The sequence below is a fragment of the Achroia grisella genome, unplaced genomic scaffold (assembly GCF_030625045.1).
Source record: "Achroia grisella isolate CSIRO2021 unplaced genomic scaffold, CSIRO_AGI_Agris_v1 utg1920, whole genome shotgun sequence".
Classification (NCBI taxonomy): Eukaryota; Metazoa; Arthropoda; class Insecta; order Lepidoptera; family Pyralidae; genus Achroia; species Achroia grisella.
Genome location: NW_026712695.1, coordinates 159,174 through 186,814, shown reverse-complemented (window position 1 = coordinate 186,814; position 27,641 = coordinate 159,174). Strand labels below are relative to the sequence as shown.

The 27,641-nt window shown below is 33.1% G+C and overlaps 3 protein-coding genes across 3 annotated transcripts in view; 1 reads left to right on the top strand and 2 right to left on the bottom strand.

The window, feature by feature from the left end:
- Window positions 1-113: 113 nt before the first annotated feature.
- Window positions 114-8,665, bottom strand: LOC131841749 (CTP synthase). The gene is made up of 10 exons (XM_059190073.1): window positions 8,344-8,665; window positions 8,079-8,249; window positions 5,550-5,767; window positions 5,124-5,288; window positions 4,446-4,567; window positions 3,101-3,355; window positions 2,441-2,733; window positions 1,765-1,993; window positions 1,166-1,254; window positions 114-937 (listed from the first exon to the last, which is right to left on the bottom strand). Exons 1-10 carry the CDS (start codon window positions 8,516-8,518, stop codon window positions 855-857), a joined length of 1,800 nt encoding a protein of 599 aa, XP_059046056.1. The 5' UTR covers window positions 8,519-8,665; the 3' UTR covers window positions 114-854.
- A 227-nt stretch (window positions 8,666-8,892) lies between these two features.
- Window positions 8,893-9,641, top strand: LOC131841789 (U1 small nuclear ribonucleoprotein C). The gene has a single exon (XM_059190115.1). The coding sequence runs from the start codon at window positions 9,113-9,115 to the stop codon at window positions 9,605-9,607; it is 495 nt and encodes a 164-aa protein (XP_059046098.1). The 5' UTR covers window positions 8,893-9,112; the 3' UTR covers window positions 9,608-9,641.
- Window positions 9,642-12,620: 2,979 nt separating this feature from the next.
- Window positions 12,621-27,641, bottom strand: part of LOC131841761 (uncharacterized) — an 83,263-nt gene continuing 68,242 nt past the window's right edge. Inside the window, exons 2-7 of the mRNA XM_059190083.1 lie at window positions 23,598-23,688; window positions 22,751-22,928; window positions 22,021-22,223; window positions 20,433-20,633; window positions 17,378-19,950; window positions 12,621-14,501 (exon numbers count right to left, since the gene is read on the bottom strand). Coding sequence (XP_059046066.1) covers window positions 12,967-14,501; window positions 17,378-19,950; window positions 20,433-20,633; window positions 22,021-22,223; window positions 22,751-22,928; window positions 23,598-23,688 — 4,781 coding nt within the window. The 3' untranslated portion in view covers window positions 12,621-12,966. The remainder of the gene's footprint in view (window positions 14,502-17,377; window positions 19,951-20,432; window positions 20,634-22,020; window positions 22,224-22,750; window positions 22,929-23,597; window positions 23,689-27,641) is intronic.

Genomic DNA, 27,641 nt, shown 5'->3' with positions numbered 1-27,641 from the left:
CTAATTCTGTTTTGTGTCTGCGACTTCATTCAATGACCATGAAATATAGAAATACATGCAAAAGGATATATTCTACTGTCGATTATAACATAGGAATATAATTGTAACAACCAAAAAGTTGTATGTTGTTGTCTATTAAATGTAACTGTTTAAATACTACCATTTTGTTTATAGGTATTTTTAACAGTAATATACTGTAAAAAAAAAGAATTGTTTTATTAATCCTACAACAATAATTAGACAACAATAAGAAGGTGCTTTAATATCATGCAATTAAAAATTAAGTAGAATAAAAAATACATCCGAATGACATAAAAAGTGATACAATTAGAGAGGTAACAAATATCATAACTACAGAGTAATGAGAGTTTTAACTTCATAGAGCGATACTATAGAGTGAACTAGATAATAATTTAAACGCAAACTTATTCTTAAGGGAATATTAATGAGCACTATTAAATAATATTCATTATACATATATAAACGTAAGCTCTATGAATTATTAATGTTTTTTCACATTGAAAAAATTGCGCAAATAAAAGAAAAGATCACTCTAATTTTTAAAATAAGGTCGTTATGTGTTTGATTTATAAATGAATAATAATGTTAAATATTTTATGACCAATATTAATATAAATTTCTTACATATTCAAAGAGGGAAGCTATAACTATATTTTTATGGCCATAATGAGAGTTAAATATTGGCCATAAAATTCATCCATGAAGGTACAATTTACACGAAATAGCGTCACATTTATTTCTAAATATAATACGTGACTTACTCCATCAAAATAAAAAAAATATACAAATTCTACTTGTAACTAAAAATGTATTACCCATAATCTAATCACTTCTTATTCATGCGTACCATTCGTTGGTTTGCCATTTTCAATAACTGATTTGTTGTCTTCAATCAAACTTAAAATGTCTTCTTCATCTGAAAATATTGTAAATATAAATATTTACTTATTTTTCTGTTAAATAAATTGCTGATGGCTCTACTTATATTTAATCATTCCTAAAAAGGCAATGTGATAAACAGAGAGGTAGGGTAAAAAAAAACCGAACTCACAAACTATATTGAGTGTGATTATCTTCAAAATAAATTTCGAAAACAACATTATCTCTATTTATAGTAAGAAAAATCTACTAGATACTTCCTTACCTGAACTAACATCTGACTGATTCCGAGGACTGAACCGGCAGCCTCTGGATAAGTAACTCTTTAGTTTTCCAAGTGACGCTAATATTAATCTGTGAAAATAAATAAGTAAATGTTTAGAGTTTTAAATTTCTTTTCTTTTCTCCTTTACATGAGCCTGTACTAGACATTTTTAATGAGCATCTAAGATACTATAAAGAGATAGAACTATTTTGATGTTTGTTATTTAATGCCGCTCAAAAGGCTGCAATTAGTTTAATAATAATTGTTGTACAGATGAAATAGAGACAACAATATGTAAACACACTAATTAACTTAAGTACTACTAATTAACTTCCACAACACAAATGGCAACTAATGTGATTAAAATGTGAAAGAATAATAGTTAGTTCCATGTGTTAACATTCTAAGTATTAAGTATTCAGAAATGTAAACTTGATGTTCAATTAATGGAAAAGTATTCTCAGGCAGTGTACGGAAAAATGCAATGATGGTCTTGGAGAACCATTAGTAACTTCGCTATCGGATTTAGTGAAATTACGTGTTGATAGAGGCCTGTTAGGCTAGTTTGGTACCACTCTATTAAAAAAAACTATACTAACCCTAAGAATGGCGGGCTTGGTGACAGTGGCCTTGACAAGTATTCAGGATGGAACTGTACAGCAACGTAATAAGGGTGAGAATCCACCACCGCCACTTCCATGCGTGTCTTGGTTTCGTCTTTACCAACAAACCGAAGACCAGCCGCTTCGAGACTCTCTATGTACTCGGGATTTACTTCATAGCGATGTCTGTGTCGTTCTTCTATCACATCTTTATTATATAGTCGAGCTAAATGTAAAAGATAAACAGTTATTAGTGGTAGAGGAGGGTGAGATTTGATAGTAAAATTATAGCAGAATATAGCTTGGTCATACTCTGGTCGTCAACAGTAGGCATGTTGACGACCAGAGTATGACCAGTCAACAGTCTGTTGAAATACATGTCGTTATATGGGTGTAGATCCCATACTAATAACTATCGGAATTTCATCACTAAGAGAAATGGTTATAACGCTATCAGTAGCAGTGGTGAGGTTTCGGTACTAAATATTTGTTTTCTCGCACAACGCTAATGGCAGCGGAATTAAAAATATGTATATAATCCATAAAGGAATGAAATACACTTCCGCAAAATAACATAAAAAAATATACATGTATTGTTGTAAATATACACATAATTGTATTATGTATTTGTATATAAACTAAAATAATGTTATGCAAACAGCAGATTACTTACTAATAACACTTTGTTCTAAGTATGTTTTCCTTTTCCCCAGGCGCATGGTACCACCTAATTTTCCTGTATGATGTTCAGGCATATCTATCACCAATTTGTCATTACACTGTGGATTAACTTCGGTGCTGTTAGCGCCCTTCAGCCCCAAAACGTTCCTAGCAAACTCCACTACTGCAGCTTGTAAACCGAGACAAATGCCGAGCATTGGTTTCTGTGTTTCACGGCACCATTCGCATGCTTCGATTTTACCCTCCATTCCTCTTTGACCAAAACCACCTGGGACTATGACACCACTGCAATGTAGATTTTAAATAATCATATAACTAAATACTTTATTCTAAGGTTTCGCTCAGATCTTTTGTTCGTCATTAATTACATTTAGTGTAAATTTGTTTACGTAACAACTAAGTAAAAAATATATATAAATGAAAACCTTCACAAACGATCATGTTGTTTTTATATTTGAAATTAATAACTTCAAATATAAAAACAACTTTTTAGATAACATAATATATTTCATTGTTATTAGAATAGTAATATATGTCCACATATTATGTAGCTCTATAAACAAATAACCGTATAATCAGAGCTATCATTTAGTGGAAATTCTAGATACACTTTAGGTAAAGATGATGATGATAATGAATAATAAAGACTTACTCGCTCTTGCAGAGATCCTGCCATGCTTTATGGTAACTAACTGGATCATCAATTTTCATCTGTTTCTCTAAATTTACAGCCTCAATGTATGTGAGATTGAGCTTACAGCCTGAGGCGATACACGCGTGTTGCAGTGCCTTAGTGACACTGGCATAGCTGTCTTCAAGTTTAGTGTACTTTCCTACTAATGCTATGTTAACTTCTTTGCGTAAATTATCGACTCGCTTTGCGAGATTTCTCCATTTTTGCATGAATCTGTATGCAGTAATAGATATAAAATTAAATAATTATGAATATTATTAATTTTGAACCAACCACGGCCAAAAGAACAATTCTCAATTATAACTGTACCTACTTTGTTTAATTATGCAATGTTTTCATCAAAATAAGTTTTGTTTTTTAGGTTGTTGGGCGCAGTTGGCTTTCCAAACTCGCGGAAGGACTTATGGACCGGCTATAGGCCAACTCCTGCCTGGCGGTTAAGACTTTAGTCTGAGGGCACCGTTGGGGATTCGAACTTCGACTCAGGGCGTCCTAATTTCGATTCCGTTTGGTTTGTTCCGAATTGATGGTGGATCGATCGGAGGGGAATGAATTAGTACAATTTCTAGTCGCATTCAGATACATTGTTACATGATGATAACAGTTGGGATTTATTTGTGGGTATGTTCGTGTGGGCACATGTTGTTTACATGTGACTATATAAAATACAATTTATAGAACTATTTGGTTTGTGTGTAGAAAGGAATAATTTGTTAACTTAGTAAGTATACTTATGTATACTTATTATTGCGTTTCATAGCCATATGATTATGACAGAAGCCCACTATTTACTTCATGGTCATGAATGCCGTACGCGTTACTGAATGAAAATGAATAAACTTTGTATCGTTCGAATTAGATTATATTATCTCTCCTCAGATACCCACTAGTATATTGCATGAGCGATAGATAATTGAACAATTACTTATTTATTCATTCAATTAGTTACACAATTTGTAAGTAATTTCCAATAAGAAACACGCGAACAGAATGCATAATGCACATAATTAATATATAATAACACTAGCTCTACTTTGCGACTTTGTCTGTACAAACATTCATCCAATTACGCCACTTTCCAGATTAGCTTTATTATAATAAATATTCCTTTGTTATATTTAATTAAATCAGGCGTTTTCTCGTGAAAAGGTGATAAAAAGGCAGATGTTGACATTTATAAATATCAGCAATGACATTTTTAATTTGTCGAAATATAAATCAGACTTTTCAGATTACAACGTGAAATATTAAGAACTTACATAGTCATATTATTATTTTATAAAAGTTCTGAATAGTGACTAACCTTCCAGGACGTGGCATAGATATATTCAACTGTAGCCTCTCATTCAGGTACTGTACAACACCTTGATTCTCCATTAGTAAAGGAACATGATACACTGAACTCAAATCATGTATACAGATTACCTGGGAATTAAATTTACATTTTTATTACATATTATAACAATAAATTATATTGTAATTTAATACAACAGGAAATATTGTTCTATTTGTATAGTAATTGAGTTAATTATCATTAGCTTGTAACTATATGGTTATTAAGTATCAGTTATAATGATTCATGTATGCTTTTGGCTTGCATATTGTCCATACTTGTAATAATGCATGTCCAAAACTGGATAACAAATAGTGGTCACTGATTGATTGAGTCCTGAATGAAAAATTTATTATTTTTCAAAATTGAATTACAATTTATTTACTTACATATATATAAATTAGATTATACTTCTATATTGAATAACGTATTCATTTAATATTGATAAATAGTATGTCAAGTACACATAATTACAATTAAAATATCAGATTATGTATATATTGCTCCTATGATAGCAAGGGTAATAAAAATTAAATATCACCATAACTAGAATAAAGAGATTTTCATTTCATCATGACTTTTGACAATTTTTTAAATGCACAATAAAAAAATATACAACTATACCTACTAATATAATTAACAACCTACCTGTTCAGGACCCACGTGACAGAAGTTAGATATCTTCTCCTTGACTGTGTGGTTGATAGGTTTCTCAGATCGACATAGTATTAAATCCGGCGACAAGCCTAAGCCTCGTAACTCGCGCACTGACGATTGTGTTGGCTTGGTTTTGGCCTCCCCAGTAGATTTTGGCTACAAATTTAGGAAGATTTTATTATTGGGCCATTGTATCATTACTTAATTAATAAAACTTGTAAATTACAGAAGTATATTCAGAAAATAGCTCCAAACCTAATTTTATAACATTTTTATACAACATTAAATCTGTGGTTGATGAAAATAATTTATTAACATTTAATAAGTGATGTACCTAGTAAATTATCCCTGTGTGTAATAGACAATTACATTGGTAGTATTATTTTTTTTTAAATGTTTACATATATATTTACTAACCGTTGGTACTAATGATACATGTGCACAGCAAAAATTTTCTTTCTTAACCCTAAATTGGAACTGTCTGAATGCTTCAACAAATGACATCCCTTCTATATCACCAATAGTGCCACCAAGTTCCACTATGCACACACGTGGTGGAGTGTTTTCTGGTGTCACAGGGATATGAGCTACTCGTTGCACCCACTCTTGTATAGCATCTGTTATGTGAGGAATAACTGCAAGAGAAAATACTTTTAAAAGTCTTATGAACAAATTTAAGAATATTTAAAAAAAGTAAATACTTAAAGTAATTATACAATTAATTTCTAGTTAAATCGTGGCAAGTTACATTGAATACAATTGCTGATTTGTACTCTATAACATAGTATACATACATAGTAGTTTCAGTGTAAGCGCGATCCGATGTGCACGTATTATAATTATTTTATTTAATATCGTAATTGCTGAGCGCGGCATAAGCAGTGCTAGTCGAAGTTCCAGCCATGTGTGACAAACTTGTGGCCAACGAACTCCTTGCGTTCCTGCAGCAGAAGCTGGACGTAATGGACGAAGTAAGTGCAGTCCAGATCTGTGTGTCCAACTTCAGCCAAGACGACATCGCGAGAGCGAAGGCTCTGCTCTTCGAGTCCCTAAATAAGACTGATCAGATGGTGTAGACGTGACGGGACACAAAAAAGCTTACAGGATATTATAACGCTGCTGAAGGAGACCGATCCAGACGACGTGACAACTTTTGTGGCGAAGGATTTAAACAAACTTCCTCCAGTCACATTTGATCACGTCGATGTTACTAGCTTACTCAAGGATATCGTGTCCTTAAAAAAGAGTTTGGCAGATGTGACGCTATGTTTCAATGCGTCAGAGCACATAATTAGTGAGTTGCGCAAGGAAGTGGACAGTTTGCGCGACTCGCGAAAAGAAACTAGGTCAGGAACATCAACACGCGCCGTGGGGCATGCCGCGATGCGTTCACGGCGGAGTCAGCGGTTTCGGCGTCGACACTGACGTCACCAGATGTGGTGTCACCGCCGGCCGCCGCGCCCCCCGTGCTCCCCGCCCGCAGCTCGCGAGCGCCGATACTGCTGCATGTGGAAGCAGCGCTAACAAAATCCTCGGTGCAACCACAGCGTCGAGATTTTGCCGCCGTCGTCGCTAGCAAACCGACTGCTTCAGTACACCGGCGTGTGCCAAAAACGGCACTGAATATTGACCCTATGTGTGCTGCCACTGGTAACCGCGACGATGATGGCTTCGTCGTGGTACAAAAGAAGAGGCGCACAAACAAGGTCAATAGGAATCATTGTGGCACTGCACTTACTGGGCCCAACTTTCTGCTGCATGCTGCTACACCGACCACGACAATGTACCTGTCCCGTCTACATTACGCCACTAAGGAGCAGGACATTGTCGATTATATTCGTACCAAGAGTAACCTGACATTGAGGGTAAAGCAGCTGAAGTCGAGTCACAACGCGAATTTCAAAGCGTTTGTGGCCCTGGTCCCCACTGACTTCCTGCCCACCTTCATGAAAGAGGACTACTGGCCGAAAGGTGTGGTGTATCGGCGCTACCGTGGCAGATTGCCGTCTTCAGTGCCGTGATCACACAGACAATATTATTGTATAAGTTTTTAAATATTATATTATATGTATGTTAGTCTATAAGGTATTTATAATATGGGCCTAGTTGCCTGAAATAAATGAATAAATAAATAATTAAAAAATAGTATAAATAATAAATTTAACAGTTAAATCTGTTAAAATTTTGGACAATATTTCTTTTATACAAAATGTGAGTAAAACATTGTAATTAAGGTATATCTGCATAATCTGTTCATAAGTAGCAAAAGATCAGGTATTGGTTGACTACATCATATATAGGCAACTTTTCTAAGCTTAAGTTAATAATACAGTTTTTATTCTTTATGGTTGTTAACTTAAAAAGCTAGGTTTGCAAAGAGGTTTTATTTTGCCTCTTGTTCTTTGAAAAATGTTGATCACTATTTTATTGACCTAGTTCTAGTAAAAAAATATACAAAGAATAAATGAAACAATTTTAATACCATTCAATATTTAAATAGACTAGAGTTAGAAAGTCTATAAAGTAAACTTTCACTTTGCACTATCTGATTTATTATTCACAATGTAAGTTAGTGAACTTTTTGTATCATTAACTGGTTGAATATTACAGAACTTGTAAAACATATAAAACTATCATTCGGTGTTATTATTTAACTTTTAATAAATTGTAAGAGTTTACTTATATGATTACAGACAAGTACAGTATATATAGTGAAATTCTATGTTACTAAATAAATCACATATTTTACTATGAGTTAGTTAGTTAGTCCTTTATGAGAGGGAATTCTAAATTAAAACGATGTGTAGGCCACTTTGTCTGCAATGATGATAATGTTTTAAAAGTTCATTTATTTGTCTTCAGGTACGGAACTTTAAAAAAGAGTAAAATTCATGACCTGACCTCTTGTAAATTTTAGAATAATTATTTAATAATATTTATACTTGCCTTGCACTGTTTTGCCAAGATAATCCCCACGCCTCTCTCTTTCTATAACCTGCTGGTATATTTTGCCTGTTGTAATATTATTATCTCTATGTAAAGTAATGTCCAAAAATCGCTCATAGTTGCCAAGATCAAGGTCGACTTCGCCTCCGTCGTCTAACACGTAAACTTCACCTAGAAAATAAAAATAGACTGCATCACGCCACCCGAAAAATAACCAAGTCGATTGTACAGAATAATAATGAATGAATAATAAATTTAATCTTACCATGTTCGTATGGCGAGAATGTACCGGCGTCAATATTTATATATGGATCAATTTTTATTGAAGTCACATCGATACCACAACTCTTTAAAATCGTGCCAAATGAACTAGCAATCACGCCTTTCCCAACGCCGCTTATAACTCCGCCAGTGACCAATATATACTTCATATCAGGCATTTTGACAAATATAAAAAATAATTATAGACTTAAGTAAATTTTAAACATAAATCTAAACTAATTTTAATACATATAAGTTATAATTAAATGGCTCAGTAATAAATTGAAATTTAATTACACGCCACACCACATGAAACCATATGAGCTACTCAGAGACAACCACTAACTAAATAGAACAGACGTCAGAAGTTGCCACAGATAAGTAGATAGGAGACACTATGGTTCATACATACTGTGGTCCAAAACCAGAGATCAATAACTCAGAATACCGTCTTTGGCTCTGTGCAATGGTTGACGCTGACTGACAGTACAGAAAGTGGTGCTCTTTTCCGATCTTTGTACTCTTTCATTCAAGATCTAGATTATTCTGTGTCGTTTGATGTGTAACGTTTGTGCTTTCAATTTTGTCTGACTAGGAAAAAATAAATAGCATTATTGTGTCTGAAATAAATTTTATTCTAATATATCAAATTCAAACAATATATAAATTTATGAATTCTTTGCGTAAGTCAATAATTTTAGTACGTAATTTGTGAGCAATTATTAATACATATTGTTTGGTTGCAAAATAAAACTTACTCATAACCTACAATTATGCCCAAATATTACTGTGATTATTGTGATACATATTTAACTCACGATTCACCAAGCGTGAGAAAAACTCACTGCACAGGAAGAAAACATAAAGACAATGTGAAGTTTTACTATCAAAAATGGATGGAGGAACAAGCTCAGCATCTCATTGATGCTACTACAGCCGCGTTCAAAGCTGGAAAAATTGCTCAGAATCCATTTGGTAATAAAGGAGCTACTATACCTCCACCTTGGGATCCATCAGTGATGGGGCCTGGCGGCCCCAGACCACCGGTACCGACCCCAGGTGGACCTCCGGGTATGTTGCCTCCTCCAACGATGGGACCAGGAGGACCAATGGCGCCACCTATGATGATGGGTCCTCATGGACCAATGCCACCTATGATGGGGATGAGACCCCCTATGATGGGACCTCTAATGGGACCAATGGGCCCTATGGGTCCAATGGGACAAATGCGACCACCATTAATGAATGGACCTCCTATGAACAAATAGTGATAGTAAATTTAATATTAAGTTTCTAAATAATGTCATGTATTTTTGCATATAAATTGTCACATTACTCATAAAGTAGCTATCTTTATTTTATGTATTATTTAAAATCATTAAAAACAATGATATAAAAATAAGTTTAGTGGAGCAATATCTCAATCTTGTTTCCTCAACACTTATTCTTCAATATGAAATAAGTGAGTTTTCTAATGAGGTGTGTTTTATATATGTTGTACATTATACAGCTATATAACTCAAGTTATAGGCATGTGTGACAAGTCCTGAAGCATAGGAAGTATTTGATATAAAAAATAGAAGTACATATAACTTAGACTATCAAGTTCATCCTATCAGCATAGAAATAAATAACAATATATATATTCACAACAGTCATCCTACATGTGGTAGTCATAAGCCCTGTCAGAAAGACTAATTATATTAATATTACACACAGCCCTTACATGTGAACAAGCTAAAGTTAAGGCTGTTTGCAGATATCAAAGTAGTGTTTTGTTCAGTTAAAATAATTTATATTTACTACTCATGATAATTAGATTATTATTTACTATGTTCAGTATGTTTTTGTAATGTGACATGTATATAAGACCTACAATAAATTTTAATCTAAGTATTTTTTATTTCTTTTTCTCTGAATTTCCTTATTAATGTTACCTTTTCTAATTTGTGTTCCTCGCACAATACTTTTTAATAATAATTTTATTTATTGGGGCAACAAGATTCATTTAGTAATATTATGGTAGATTGGTTTTATAATTGATATTGTAGCATTTATAGTGGGTCAATTGCTTACAATTGTACCCTTTATGTCAACCTCCATACAGTTTCCTATGGGAAACAACTGAACCTAACTTTATCCTTTTCCTGTCATCTTTTACTGGTGCCTCTGCCTAAATTTTTAGTTCAGGCAGGCAGATACATAATGATATTGTCATTCACTAAAATAATAACAATAAAACATAGAAGATGAAGTGGCCATACAGGACTCACAGCCGAGTCCTGGACCCAATGATGATGTAACCAAAACATAGAATATAAGAAAGCATTTTTTTAACATTGATTGATTGATAATTGATTAATTTTTTTGTAAATAAATATATTTTATAATTTGTAGAAAACAATTTTTTACACATAATTACAGATTCCCACTATGATGAAGTAACTATATAAGTGTTGATATACATTACTGTATCACACTAACATAAATCTGTCTATACAATTTAAGATGCAGGTATTTCCAAATGGGATGCTGGTCTCGATGTTGCAGGTAGCGCTGGTGCTATATCATCACGACTTGAGAACATTATCATGACGAGATCAGCAAGCATTAATAGTATCATAATCATTGGAAGCACACCATTTAAAACGAGAGCAGCATGTCCTGTAGTGACAGATACGCTCTTAAGTTCCCTGAATACAGATATTGACAGAGATGAGTGCAGTACAGAACATACTATTAATGCGTATGATTCAAGGAAACAAGAAGTTCGCTGATGTCTCAGATTGCCAATTAATATGATACCAAGGAACAAGAAGCTCGTAAATAAAGCCACAGGTGATATAATGGCGTGAGAAATTCCGAGGGTTGGTGTCGTCCTTTCGTTGATTATATCGGCAGTGTTTACGACCAAAGCCATGATTTTAAGTTTGACGGAGCAACTTGAGGTGCTCATTGAAGTATCTCTGCTATCGTTCGAATTACACTTCATGATTCAGCTTCAATGTTAAATAGTAAATTTTAATCATTACGTTTGCTACGCATTCCGTGCTGTAAATATAAATAATACGGGTATCAATTGGTCATATCAATATTTATATATGCAGATGTCATTTGGTAACATTCACGTAAGAAGTGCCAGTAGAAATCTGTTTGACATTCTGACTTCAAAAAGTTTTTAAAGTATTATAGGACTGAATAGATATTTAGGTATTATATAATTTACGCTGGTGACAATGGATCGGTGCACTCGTCGGCGCTAACGGTTACCACTGGTGCTCCACCAGTGATAGATAGATAGATAAAAAGATAATCTTCATGTCAGGACAGCCTATCATGGATATTTCACTGTTTGTTTTCGATCTGTTGTAATGCTGTTGACTGTATCTAGTCTACAACTTCACCGGAATCATGATGGCTTCTAGAAGGGACCTGGTGGAGGTTGACAACATGGTATATTGAAGTACATTGGAGGGAAAGAGGATTGTTAGTAATGTGGACTAACAATCCAATAGCTAGCAATTCGCTAAGATGAGCTAACTGACATCATGCTCATCTCATCCTCCACTTGTGTCTCCGCCCGGTGTAAATCACTAATGTAGGCAGTACCTACACCATTCCATCCATAAAAACACATGGTACATTGCTAGTAGTCTGGTTAGTATTTCCATTACTAACATCACTATTCTGTATTACTATGTAAGTAATATCTATATGGTATGACTAATAATGTTCCCTAAACATTCTAGATTTATGACATGACGGAATTAAGTAAGGATAAAAGAAAAAAAACTTCATTTAATATCTATGAGTATATACATTAATACGTTAAACAAAAACTTTATGCCCGTTTCTACGCACGGAAGGGTATGTAATTTCGCTCATTTATACTTTATACAGGAGTACAGAATGCTAATTTTGTCCAATCGATGGTCGCGTGTTCGATTCCTCGCAAGATGAAAATATTTTTATTCGTGCGAATGATTGTATCGGTCTCGGGTCTTTGAATTAAAAAAAATGTATGTTAGGTATTTATGTCATAGTACCCACAATATAATCTCCGCTAATGTGAATTGTTCTTTAAAATAATGTAATTTGCTAAGTGGGCGGCTCTTGCTTTATACATTATGTAATATAGCCAACTGACTAGATGTGGTGACATTAATAAACATAACAAGTCTATCATAGCCACTGCTGCGCTAGGGTTTGCACGCTAAGTATTTCATAATCATCGGGCAGGTAAAGGTAAAATAAAAAATGGAATATTATTTAACACATTTAATTAAAATTGTATTCCGAATAACTTAAAAACTTTGAAAAAGTTCAAAACACTACTTACATAGTACATACTCAATAAATACTTATTCACTATATTCAAACAGTTGTACAGTACTACATAAAATAAAAATTGGCCCCATCAGAGCTTAAATGAATATTTGAGCTGAATGTCCTTAATCTCAGTAATTTAAGTAGTATAACACTGGCAGCTATTAAAATGCATATGTGCCCTCAAAAACGGCACTTCAAGCTAGAAGAGACTAGATTAAAGCTTCTTTTAACGTCGTCGCATTATTTACACACAAAAGGAAAATGAGCACCGCTTTAATGCAGGATAATTTACAAATTATCATAATGCTGTTTCCAATGTCGTTGGTGAAATCTTGCCTCTTTCCGGAGAGGACTTACTTCGAGTAGACGGACCAGCCGTCGCGATCTTAAACGATGTAAATTTCGGAGGTGACGATTCAGGAGACGTGTTAAAGAACTCGGCACGCTTTGCTTGCATTATTTCAGATCTCGATAAACTGTGAGATTTTGCAAAATCAGTGTTAAGTGGAAAAATTCCATGATCAATAGATTCTGACAAATCGTTTTCGGATTCAAAGTTGTTTTCATTAATTGGTATAAGATTTCGCCGCGCTCCGAAGTGTTGATTCGTAACAATAGGAACTGTTTTACACGGTGGGTTATTTGGAGATATATCATGTCTCTCACCAGAGCTATTCGAATTTTCGTCTTCATTATTTGCTTCAGGTATTGGTGAAGATAATACGTCAGAACGGGGGCTTGCAAATCGCCATTGTGATTTAGGAGAAAGCAAAATTTTGGGCGTATTTTTATGTTCTTTAATTAATGCACCTGTTCTACCAGGTGATGCAGGTTGGGGGTTAGGTTTTATGATTTTCCTGTGAGTGTAAGTTTTTGGTGAACCACTTAAATCAAGTATATTAATGTGAGTTCTGTTTGTATTTGGAGTTAATGGTATTTGAGCTTTTTCTTTTGATAGTTTGAGTTGTTCAACTGCTGACAATTTGTTTGTCTTGTTCTGAGGATGCATAGTATTTAGTTTCACACTGTGTTGTAAAAGTAATTTTTTAAAATCAAGCCTTGATGTTTGTTGTACTGGACCAAATCTGTCGGCGCATGATGTTGTTTCCTGTTTTTGAATACCAGAACCTGAATATAGTGGTAGCTTGTCAGATGGTGACCAACTCATTCTAGTTCGCGGATCTCCCAAATAGCCTGTCTCTGGATGACGTTGAGTTCCTTTACTATACAAAGATGTTTCTGAATTTACCGGTGATAAACTTACTGTAGATAAAGCTGGTGATTCGGATCTTTCCACAGAATCTTTTATATTAAGTTTCTTCTTGCTTTTGTGTATGACAGCATAAAGTTCTTCATTTGTCATCGTAGATTTAACTGGAGATAGTAATTTGGCACCGAGGTCGATTACATTTTCCTTATTGGATGGTGTGGAAGATTTAAAAGGGCCTGATGTTCGAGGATCGATAGGTGAAATTCTGATAGAATCATTGTTCCCGCTGAGGGCATGCGATATCCCGATCTGTTCCAGCGGTACAGTTCTATTATCAGGCTTTATAGGATTATTAAATACTGATTTTCTCTGTTCTGGTGTCCTTGGTTGCGGAGCATTTAATTCTAAGAGACTTCTATTAGGAAGTGTCCAGAATTTTGGTTGGTGTTTAGCCGGATTCGGTTGATTGTTATCATAATTGACGACACCGTGCCTTCCACGTAAATGAGCCGTATTATATCGGTGTTGGTTTGGGATGAGTGCAGTCAGGTTGATTGCAGGAACTTTGTCTTGAGATATATTTTGCTGTTTGTAGGGCTTGTCAGCACAGGAATGTCGATAGTCTGAAAATATAATGTGAATTTTCTATTAAACAACTATTTTTAAAAATAATTATAAAAAATATGTTTACTTCATTTACTACCCGTACACTATATTTTATTTATACAAATATGAGCAAGTATCGTTTACATTGGATAATGATGTCGGGCTGTAATACAAAATTTTAAAACGTGGATACGTATATTTTTTGATGGTATTACTTATCTTTATAAGTTCGTTTATCATTTAAGAAACTTTATAATTGAGGAGTATAATTTACAATGCGTATCACATTGTAAATAATTTTATCAATTATATATTGTACATACTAAATATATAAAATTTTGTAAGGTAAGTATAATTACAAATAAAGTCATATTCCGAGATGTTTATAAAAGAACATTAAAACGTACTCTTGTAAAATTATAAAACTACCAATTATACCTACCTTACGAAAATTCATACAAATATGGCACCAATCCCAAAATTATATAATATATATTATAAGATATATCAAACTATAATAATTGTGTATGTACCTAAATTATATTATTGGCATACATTATAACAGAGACTATATGGGTACGAAAAAAAGAAATTCATCACAAAAGCAAAAACATATTACTTACTTGACTCGAATAAGCTATGAATTCTAATGTACTTAAAATACCTAAACATAATACGCATATAATAGCAGTGTGCAACTACAAGTGCATTAGGTATAACGGAAGTGCATGGCATTTTATTCTCTTTAAAATTTGATAATTAATTTATAATCGGAGTATATTTAATTGTTAGTTTGGTATCCTATTAGTTAGTATTTGTATATAAAACCGTATGCAAACTTAAATAATATAATTATTGTAATTACCTACTTAAATATATTAATTAGGTATATAGTTTGTTAGTCACAATTCAATTCTAGACCCCATGCAATGCATTTTCAAAATGAAAATCAGTTTGTAAATTACTTATAAATAGGTATCATTACAGATCGACGTAAATCATCAGTTTAAAAAGTCGATATACCAATTATTAAATCCTCTACATAACCGCAACCTCGTATCATGCTTAAAAAGCAACACAAAACTTTACCTTTGAAGAACTTGACATTATCAAAGACGAAGTCGCGACATATCGAAGCGATCTCCTGCACTGTGCAAAGCCAAGTAAGATTTGTGCAATAAACAGAACTTTACACCATTGACTTTAGAACATAATTACTTCATACCTCATTAGGTTTTATTTGAACAGTAGGTACCTATTATATAATAATTATTAAAAAAATTAGTCGTATTAAAATTTTATTAGTTTAATTTGCAGATTATATTCCTCCTATGTAAAATGTGAGATTTATTTACAATTTTCTTTTTGTGAAACGTTGTTTGTTTTATTTGCTGTAAGAAAATAAATTCTGTTCTAGACTTATATTGTACTATTAAAAATGATGAAAATGCTAATACGATACTATGTCGAAGAACAGAACTTTTTTTCTAAAGATTTGGCGCCAAGTGCAATGTGCATAATGAGTGAAGTGAGGATGAGAACTGAAGGAGTGAAATTAAATGAAAAGTGCGTTAATTTACAATAATAGTGTAATAGGTAATATTATTTACAAAACACGTAAACAAACGAATAACACACCATGCACTTACAAACGAAGAATGTGAACCACTCGTAAGCTGTGCATACAGCTGCGGTGAGAAAGCCACCATGCATTCGTAGTCTTACAAACAATGAAACATTTATAATTACTTAAAAAATATAATTCATATAAAATACTAAATAAAATAGTAATAGAATCACAATCTAATATTTTTATTTTAGATGTCATTAAAAATGCTATTTTAATTAAAACAAAAGTATTTATCACAGAAGCGTATAAAGGAAGACGAAGTTAGGTACTTTTTGTTATTGGACGGATTAAAATCCCTTTCAAATCTAAACAGAACATACAAATTAAAATAAGGATTAGCTTTATAAGTAATTTATACTGGGTACAGATGTAACATTACATTTGTTTATAATCAAGTAATGTAATTGATTTGAAATTGTAATTAGAATCTATTATATTACCATATTTCAGTACCGTAATCAGACTCGGAAATTGATAATATTCGTGCTTTATGCATAGAACCATCGAAGGGTATAATGACCTTACTAGGAGTAAAAGGACAAGAAGGTGGCGATTCAAAAGTGATATCATCGTCAGGATCAGAATCTAAAATAGCCGTCAACATATCACGAGACGTGTCTGTTCTGCGTGGAATAAAGGTAACAGAACGTCTGGTTTGCAATGGTGTAACAAAAGGACTTAACGTTAAGGCAGATAATTCTGCCTCGAATTTTTCGCTCATAAGAGAATCATTATTGTTCATACATTCGCATTTCTCTACCGGTTTGATAAGATTTTTGTGATTTAACTTAGGAGAAACTGTGGGAGGATAATTTATTTGTTCTCGTAATAAATCAGCTGTAATCTCTGCCTGGATCATTTCTAAAGAATTAACTTTTTTAGCATTACTACTAAAAGTCTCAAGTTTAAGTAACTTCTTTATTGGCATTAATGGTGAATTTGCTAATTTGTAACTATCGCTACGCTTTACTTTATTATTAAGAGATTTATGAACTGAGTCATTGTGACAGTCCTGATCATTTTTAATTTCATCATTAGTTTCTTTATATATTTTATTTGTGAACATTTTTAAAACTTCAGCAACTTTATTACCCGATTTGTTAAAGGACGTGGTATGTTGACATCTATTTTGTAACATGATAGGCGTCTGAAAATTTGGTACAAATGGAGTTATGTCTGAATTTGTTTCGAGAGATTGGTCCATATTATGTGATCGAATTAAAAGACTTCTTGTGATAATTTTTGAGGGTATTAGGTTCTTACCTGCTAAATCGTCTTTCGTCGGTGACAAGCTGACACCCTCTGCATCGTGAATATTTACATATGCTCCCGTTCTGGTTATAGCTTCTACAATTCGTGGTAAATCACGTTCATTTTTACCACATGGCTGGTCTATCCTAGCTGTAGTTTCGGTAAGTGGTGTCGCTGTTATGATTGTACTAGGTTTAGGGGGTGGCAACGGAATAAATTCTGTAGTCATAGGACCATTGGGATTTATAGGTGCTTTAATTATCATTTTTCCTAGCTGTGGCGATGTAGGTTTGCTAGAAGGCAGTGGAGGTTCATAAGGAAAGTCAGTCTCGTCAGTAACATTTACTACATCAGCAGTTTCCCGTTGAATTGTCGTTGTAGTTGGACAAAGCTCTTGAACAAATGGTCCTGGTTCAAATGTTGTATGTGCTCCTTTACGTCTTTTTAACGTATCTGATGAATAAATTACTTGCCCTTGAGAATCCAACGTTACTTTGGCACCCTTTCTTTGTATCTCTTCCATCACTGGAGATGGTCTTTCTTCTAAAGTATTTTCCAGGTAATCTTTACTGCTACTTAAGTAATTTGGCAGTTCGTTTAGAGACACATATTCAGTCTCCGGTCGTCCTGATAGGACTGCTTGTAAATTTTTCCTAACAGTGTCGTTAGTACCGTATGTACTTCTATTAAGGCTCATTTTTTGATTATTATTTTTGACATCTGCTATGGTAACATAGTCACCGGCGTCATAAATATTCTCATTGACACTTGGTTCTTTTGCAGTGGGGGATTTTTTATTAGATAGTTTATGAGGAAGAACACCTTTCAATTTACACATTAAATTATTTAATGGTTGTAATGACGATTTTAGGTTAATTTGTGTATGAACTTTATTTGTTTTTGTTGCTTCACTTGAGCTTTTTGTTTCCTTAGATTTTTCTTCATAAGGCAAGTCTAATTTAGGTCTACTAGAAATTCGTTTAAAAGTAGAGTTTAACTCGTTATTTTCTTGTTTTTTGTTTGTTTCTGTATCTTTGCTGCTACCTTCGCTTTCATCATCTGAATTTGTAGGTGTTATTACACAGAGTGATGGAATTCTCGAGCTATTAATTGTAGTTTTGTATCGTATCCTTTCTATTCTATCAGTTCCTTCTAAATCTGATGATTCAGAGTAATCTTGTTCTGAAAGACTATTTTTTCCATGTGCGCTTGAAACGGAATCTTCTATAGGTGAACTAGAAGTATTATGACCAGAGTCCGGAGAACTTGTACCTGTACTTTTTTTGGCACTTTCTAATTCTGTTTCTGTATGAACTTCTGCAACTGCAGTTATCTCTCTATGGTTGCCAACATTTCTAGTTATAGTAATAGTTGGATTAGACACTTCATTGATTTCAGGTGATGAGTAATTGTGTAGTTTTGTATCTGGATATGACTGAACAGACGTATATTTCAAACTGTTGAAATGTGATTTAGAAAACGTTGAATTCATACTTCTATCTAAACTAGCATTGGCACTGTGAATATTATTACTTCTACTTCGGATCATTTTTGATAGCGAACTTTTACGTTCTGGCACCGTTGGACCGATTACAAGGGAGCGATCACTTCCAGCTGCCATTAATGCAGTGCAAACAGTACCTGCAGAGCTTGTAGTTGTACTTGTGGAACCCTTTCCAAATAATTCATATTCATTTTCTGCTGTTAATGTATGACTGTTAGATGAATTAGAGAGTGCATTGCTAGTATGCATCGGGGTACTAGGACATACTTCTTCTTCTTTTAATGTTTTTAAACCAGAATCCATATGAAACGAGGTATAATATCCTTCTGTATCACACGAGAACTCTGAACTTGTTTCTAAATCTTCATGCAAGTCGTGAATGATATCTGGAGTGAGCGTGCCTTCACTGGTAACACTTCCTGAGCCAGATGTGTTCATAAATCGTCGGCGGCTTATGATAGAGCTAGGGGGACCATGATGTAAGTTCAAAGAATTTATTGAAGTTGCTGCTGAAGTTGTGCTTTTTGGAGGCACTGTTGTTGTAGTTATTTCAGAACCTATACTTGTTCTGCCTGATTCTGAACTAGCTGACCAGTTGCCACTCGAAGAGTGAGGTTCTTCTTTGCCAATTCCTGATCGCTTTAGCCTTCTTTGTACAGATGTCCCTCGCAATTTAACATTGCTATTAATTGTAGCTGTTGTCGGTACACTAGCTGGGATACCAATACTCTTTTCAGATGACGAATATGAGGCACATCTTTGATGCGTTCTTCGATCCTCATCTCCAGGTCGCTTTTTACGCAAAGTAACAGTTTCATGTTTTTCACTTTCTTCTTGTCTTGTTGGAGATTTAGATTCCTTGCTTTTTTCAATTTTAAAATTATCCTTAAAACTATCTCTACTAGCACTCGGTGATCTACCTATCATTTTTAATCTATTTTTACCCCACTGCTTTAGAGAATTGAAATGTCCTTTTTTAGTAACTGGATCTATCGGGCTCTTCTTGAGTAAATCACTGGACTTCGATCTGATAACAGTGCTATCCTCGATCTCTTCAGTAGCCGCAGCATTTGATGTATCGCTAAGATAGAACAAACCAAGCAAAGCATTAGTCACACGCTAAAGGCATTTCTATGTTTAAAAGAACTTTAAACAATTCCGCTTAGTCTTGTAACAGTGGATTTGTCCAAAGAATTAATTAATCATGAAGCTAATGAACAAGTGGCACTATTAGTGTTTAAGTGCACAAATAATTGGTTTTTGTTGATTTTTAATAACCAAATGACAACGACAGTCAATGTTAAAATAATGTATTCACAGAAGCACAAGATATTATCAATAAGTTGTTAAGAGATGTGCTAGAGATTTTAATGGAATTCTTAAAGCTGTCCACACAGAACAGTGCTGAACATTGATTAAATCGCTTTGGAGATTACATTATCTATTTACATATGAATGAAATACAACATTATTGACTATAGTCAAAACTATAGGACATTAGATTATTAGAGATAGATAATGTAATCTGAATGTGTGAGTGTACAGTGCAAACTAGAAGCTTACCCAGCTATAGCCTCTCTAAGCTCTTTCTGATCAGTGCCCGAAATGGTGTTTCGTCTTTTACCCCGAGGTTTTCTAGTGCGGGTTCTTCGTTTCACGGTGTCCGTCTCTCCAGTGACCTCTATGTGAAGTGATTTACGCGAAGTACACATTCTGTCGAAAAATTTACCCGATGTGTCGATCGCAACAACTTCTGGAGGAAATCTGTAATACATACATATTTATAATAAGTAAATTTCTAAAATAAAATCAATAGCGGCATTATGTTGCTTAATATTAACATACATTGCATAATAAAATTTTTATCTTTGTAAATATACAAAGATAAAAATTTTAAACAAACCCTGTAGGGTTTGCTTAAAATTTTTGTATAATTAATTGTAAATATAAATTGCTAGTAGCTAATAATCATCTCAATAACGCTACCTTCCAAAAAAAAAACAGAATTAAAATCATTTCGTTCAGGAGTTACCATACAAATAGATAGACATCGGGAGGTTAAAAAATTTTGAAAAGTATGAACAGCGAAAGATAATTAATAAAAAACTAAATTATGTACATATACCTATTGTTTTTTGATTTCACACTTTTTGCGTCATTCGATATTATATGTTAGTAAAAGACTTCTCAATATTTGAATTTCTTTCTTATAGTCAAACATTTAATTTATATTTACTTTAATATTGATGCAAGTAGTTTTATATGTAGTTCATGTAAGTCTATACAGTTTAAATATAATTAGATAATATTCTTTTCCTTCATTACTATGTTAGATATTAACTTCTTTTCTCCTTTTAGCATATTATCTACCTCTTCTGTTGAAAATATTGTCATCAGCAATTAATTAATTATTGCCTCATTGTAAATAAATTATTTATGTCTTTTCTTTACTGTATATAACAAATAAAGTATTATATTATATTGGAAGCGTATAATCCAATAACTATTATATTGGATTTACCGTACGTACAATGGAATGTAATTTTAGAACATAGCTACATTTTGTAATAGTAGTCGTAATATAATTGATATTTTTTTACCTTATATTATGCTATACAAATATTCTTATTTAACCAACCGTAAGTATTTTAGGCGACATTCCTTACAGCTGTTCCTTGATGTTTATTGAGAGTAATCTATGTATATAAGGCCTTGTAAGCCGTCACGTGCCGTCGCCGGACTTTCTTTATTACGGTCATGTAATATGATGACAAAATAATGATAATACATAGCATCATTAAGTTACTTATCTAAAAATATTTCCTCCTTACTCAAAAATTTAGCACTCTATCTGGTGATATCTAACGATTATGATCCTAGATAAATGGTTACCTGCAATTTCACGTCATTGTCGATCTTAGCATATGATATGTGGTCACCGATGAAACCATTTGAAACCATTGTGTTAATTCGTCGTAATTTGCAATGATGGGCTAACTTCACGCTCAACCTAGCAATGGTAAACCTTTACTAAACGGGAGTGTACCATTCTATCTTCAAAAACCACTATTACTAAAAATCTTTTCTCCTTACTGCATCATAATTGAACCACCACTTATTATAATACGGTTATATATTTCAAGTGACTTACTTGGAGGCAATGATTCTCAGCTGCTCATCAGGGCTGGGTAGCCTGTGGTCTATTGGTTCATCATCTCCAGAACCGCACTCGGATAACTCATCTGGTGTCAACGTTACACTGTTGGCTATCCTCATGGAGGCATCTGGTAAAGCTGTCACGTCCCCAATTGCTTCTTTTGATGTCCATTTCCTTAGATGTTCTACTACCGTTGGCTGAAAGTACCATATTTGAGTTTTAGATGATAAATAATAATATCTGTATCTGTAATATATATGGCATGAGGATTTTTATACTCAATTCTTGATTGAAAAGAAAATATGCACGATGTAAACAAATATAATAGAAAAAATTTGATTTGTTTGAGATTTTGAATACATTGTTTCAGATCCGAAGTGCCGAAATATTTTGTTTATTTAATTAGCAATTTATTATACGCAAATGGCAAAAAAAATAACAGAAGAATTATATTTTATATATGTATGTATACAAGGCTGGCATTACGACGTAACGTTATGTGCGTTGCCATTCCAGACCATTGATAAGTTTAAACAGCAATTTCACTGTCTTATCTCATCATTCTTCTGAAACTCAACATAAAGTCAAGGTATATATAAAATATTAAGACTGGATACGCATTTTTTACATTCTGTCTTTTGATGGGATTATAAATAACATCAAGAGATTATTTCAAAATTACGACGAGATCCATTATAATATATGCTTACACTATAATACTTACAATGTGAGTTTCAATATCAACGTCAACCTTGTGATAAATACGACGCCGCTTGGAACTAAGCACCGGCGTGCATAGCAGATATGGTGAGTATTGGGTATCCCGCCTGAGTTGATCGAGAATGGAGACGGATAGTCTGTCTGTGGTTGCTTTCTCATACAGATGACGCAAACTTGCTGGCCTAAAATAAAAATGAATAAAAAAAATGAAACGTGTTTAAAAATATATATATTTTCGGCACTATTCTTATTTTTGTATGATTCATCCGATTTTGTAAATTAAGGCTCAAATTACTCAAAAGTAATTCTTTGTCTCTAAATAGTCCACATAACAATCCCCTTTCACCCCAAAATTCTATACCTACCAATATTATAAAAAGGTAAAATTTGTGAGGTTGCAGGGATATATATAGAATATCTGGTTCTACTATAAAGATTTTGAAAATTCTTTTAGTGTTGGCTAGTTCATTAATCGAGGAAGGCTATATAACATTACGCTAGGCCTAATAGGAGCGGAGTTGCAATGAATAAATCAACAAAAAGTGATACGTGAAGCAGTTTTCTACTGTTAAACATGTTAAGTTCTAAAAAACTTAAATTACCCGATTTTAAGTTATATAATTATATTGTATAATTACTATATCTATTGTATTTATTTGGTAAATTAATAGAATATAAATTTGTAAGTATATCTTAACGGTAGATATTGGATATAGTAGATACATTGAAATTTAAAGTGCTGTTTACATTTTATATTAATACTTTTATGTTCCTCCTATCTCAGTCTTCTGTGTATATGTGTGTGTAAAACATTCCTTCCTTCTGCTAATTTGATTAGTGTAGGAATTTACCTTGTGGCGGGCGTGAACAAGCCCTTTTTGAGGGGATTGCTCGCCGTGTAGTGGACTTTGCGTACCGCAAAGTCGGACAGGCTCCCCTCCGCTGGAACAAAAACAAATAACTAAGTAAACATATTCAGATATACCTACATTCCTAAATATAAGAATCACAAAATTATTTGTTAGCTAAATATTTAAAAACATATTTATTAGTATTCTTACTGAGATTATTCCAGATTTGATTACGTTTATTACTGAATTAGACTTCAATACGGTTTACGTCAAAGTGCAATTTTTCAAATTTGCATTTTTGTTAGTGCAGTCTAATTAAAGAGTGTGATATCTGACTTTATTGTTGGTAAGTTTAATATGGTCAGTCCATTTTATAGGATATTATGACGACCTCAGTGGTCTAGCGGTCTAGCACACCGCTTTACGTCCGATGGTCACGGGTTCGATTCCTCGCACGACACAAACATTGTATTCATGAGTATGATTGTTTGTGTCGGTCTGGGTGTTTTCTATGTATATTATGTATGTATTAGGAAAAAAAATATCTATGTATTTGTATCAGTTATCTAGTACCCATAACACAAGCTTTAGCTAGCTTAACTTGGGTCTAGATGGCGCTGTGTGAATTGTCCTGAGATTATTATTATTATTATATTAATATTTCAATTGTTGTTAAGTACCTAGTACATGTATAACAGAAATCTAGACATTCTAAATTAAAATTGGATATAAAAATAATAAACGTGTGATTATAATAGTATAATACTTGAATAGTCAAGTCACAGTATTTGCAGTAAGTACTTACTACACATACTTGACATTAATATTGACCAAATTAAGTCATTAACGGGACTTTTGATATTACATAAACATAGCGCGTAACATTTTAAATTGCTTATCAACATTTTCATTACTAATGCATTCTGTATTATAGAGCAGAATAAATTCATTTAAGATATAAGAAGCATAACGTTCTTTTAGATTTTAGCAATATCTAACATTAAAAACATAATCTTAAATGACGGTTATCACTTAATATTCGGCCACTTTATTTGCATTTGTCATTTCTAACAGACCGTATTTTTTACTGTTTTCTTTATTATTTTATATTGTAATAGCTATTACCTGCAAATTCACGACTTTTTTGTGATAAGACATCGCGTATGTTCTACCTCGTGAATAAGATACATTCACGCCAAATTTCATTAAAATTTGTCGTCGTTAGCCATTAAGTAGTGAGAAGGCAATAAACAGACAAACATACAAACTTTAAGCTTTATAATACTAGCCGTCATACGAGACTTCGTCTGCACAAACTTGGATGTTTTGAGTAAATCTGAATTAACCTTATTGTTAAATTTCAATAAGATTTGTTAACATTTAGTGAGAGAGTAACAAACAAACAGAGAGACAGAGAGACAATCTTTCCAACCGTATTTATAAAACTGAATGGACTGTGTAAAAAGTTTCTGAAGAAAAATAATTGGACTTTGTGAGGTTTATAAAACGTGACCAATTAAACTGTTTGTAACGAATTATGTCGATTATAGAACCGATGATATAATAGATAATACAGGTACAGAATAGTGATTTATAGATGTTCGGTCCGGGCGATCGCAACGCAACGTGTCGTGACCGAACCTATTTCAGTATCTAATTATTCAATGCGGAAAATAATAGCCGCTATTTACGAGTATTAAGAAGTATTGTTTGACTACAAAGCATTGTAGTGTAATATAATACCAATGAATGAAGTCTGTTAATCATAACACTAAATGCAATATCATGTATTTCACTATGTATGTAATAATGTATTTTGATTTGTGTTTACATTTCCTGATAGAAAATGTGACTTTGTGCGTAATCTTACTAATTTATTCCTTGTGTCTGTGTCCGTTTCAGTGTCTGTTTGTCTTAGCATTTGTGCGCATTAATCTTAGAAGTGGTTTAATCGATCTAGGTAAAGTTTTCGATAACATATTATGGTAAGTTTCATTTTAAATTTTACTTTTCTTTTCTTCCAATCAGTTTACAAATAACAAAGTTTTAGATTATTCCGAATACCATGGCTATGAATTCGCGGGCTCAGAAAATTAATTAAATATAACTTAAAACATTTGTAAATTTATAGTAAAAAAAACATGTAAACGATTTATTTTCAGTTAAGCATATATTAGCTACTAATATAGTAGTTGTAAATAAAATAAAAGCATCATTTACCACCTACCATAAAGTATCACTGGGCTTAACATTCCGAAAACATTGCGCTCGGCATTTGGATACATGAACTCTGACACATAGCGAACGCGCAATAAATCTTGTGCTTACCTGTGATAAGGTTAGGGCCACATAAAATGTTATCTCTTAAGGGGAGTACAAATTAATCCAATTTTATGTCCTTTGTTTTATATGAGTTCAATTGCATGAACTTATTCAAGAAACCTCAACAATAAATAATATCTAGACGCCCGCGTCAAATTACGCGGGCGGATAACGAGTAAACAAAATAAGGAACGCGCATGTAATATGAAACCTGCAAGTAATACTAGGTATTTAAGTACAGATACTGACTAATTTGACAGGCTATAATTAGAGACGAAGACGTTACTCAATTATCAAGCGAATGGTTCCAGAATAAAATAAAAACTAAAAAGAAATGATGATTAGAGGTGCAATAAGAGAAATAATGGATTCAAGATAAATGAAAAAATAATGTGTTTCATTTAAATATACGTAAAAGGATGATTGATTATAATATAGGTAATATATATATATATATTAATTTGTTAAATATAATTGTTATAATACGTCAAACCTATAGCAATAGTCAACACTATTAAAATGAGAGACCCATCTTGGTTGCGCCATATAACATTACATTTTTGTTTATCATTGTATAATTATTATTAGTAATAGTTTGTTCAAATAAATAATTTAGCGTGGTACGAAACGTTAATATATATATATCCTCTCCTATTCCCGCACATTTTGTTTTAATATATCGAAAGTGACATATCGCGCTCGCGCGTCACTGTTAAATATATATATATATTTTAATCCACCGCATCGCTCTAGTGTGTTTAAGACCATTGTGTTTGTGCCATTGTTGTGAAACAAGTAGCTGGGACCTGGAGACACCGATAGCCGCCGCACTGCAACCTACAATTCAAAGGTACTGTGCCTCCTTCCTTACCAGAACTGTCTTTCTTTGTGTTCCATCCTCACAAGCAGTTCTCAATCACCAACCTAACAGTGTATCGTGTCAATCCACGTACCCGTCAGATTATTTAGATACAGTCCACTTAAATCAAAATCAAACAATATTTATTTCACCCGCGCCGCCACATCTATTTATTATCTTGTCTTTATTTTTATGTGCAATAGCCATCGAGCTTCATTTGTTTAGTTGCTGTTCTAGTAGACTCAACGACTTGCTATCTAGTCGTTAATGAAAAAAATAAGCATATAAAAAGCACTTTTTGCAGAATTACAATTTGTTTTATTTTTATATAAAAGAAATTGTAATTCTGAAAAAAGTCAGTCTATTGCATTCTCAAGAGGAGTTAATATATGTTATTCAGAATAAACTCAATTTTATTGTCTGCACAGTTCACTGTCATCATAGGAGTTATTCAGCGTCCATTACTGAACTTCCGTCTCTCCATATTTCGCCAGAAAGTACCTCTATGCTTTCTGTATAAGCTATTAAATTTATTTGCGTTTGCATGTAGAGAGGACATTTATTTTGATGCATTTTACATGCGGTCAGCGATGGCAGCTTGGCGCATTCCGGTGCACTCTTGATTCGCCTTAAGCATAAATTGCCAACTGTGGTGAATTCATCTAGAATCGTGTGCAAAATACACATTTCATAAAACATTGATGGTAGTCTTTCTTAAACATTAAATATATTTCATTATTCATATAAATTATTAGTCATATATCCATTGTATATATTTATATACGTTATTATTTATACAAATACTAAGGTCACTTATCTATCTAGAATTATAATAATAATATCTCAAATTACAATTCACACAG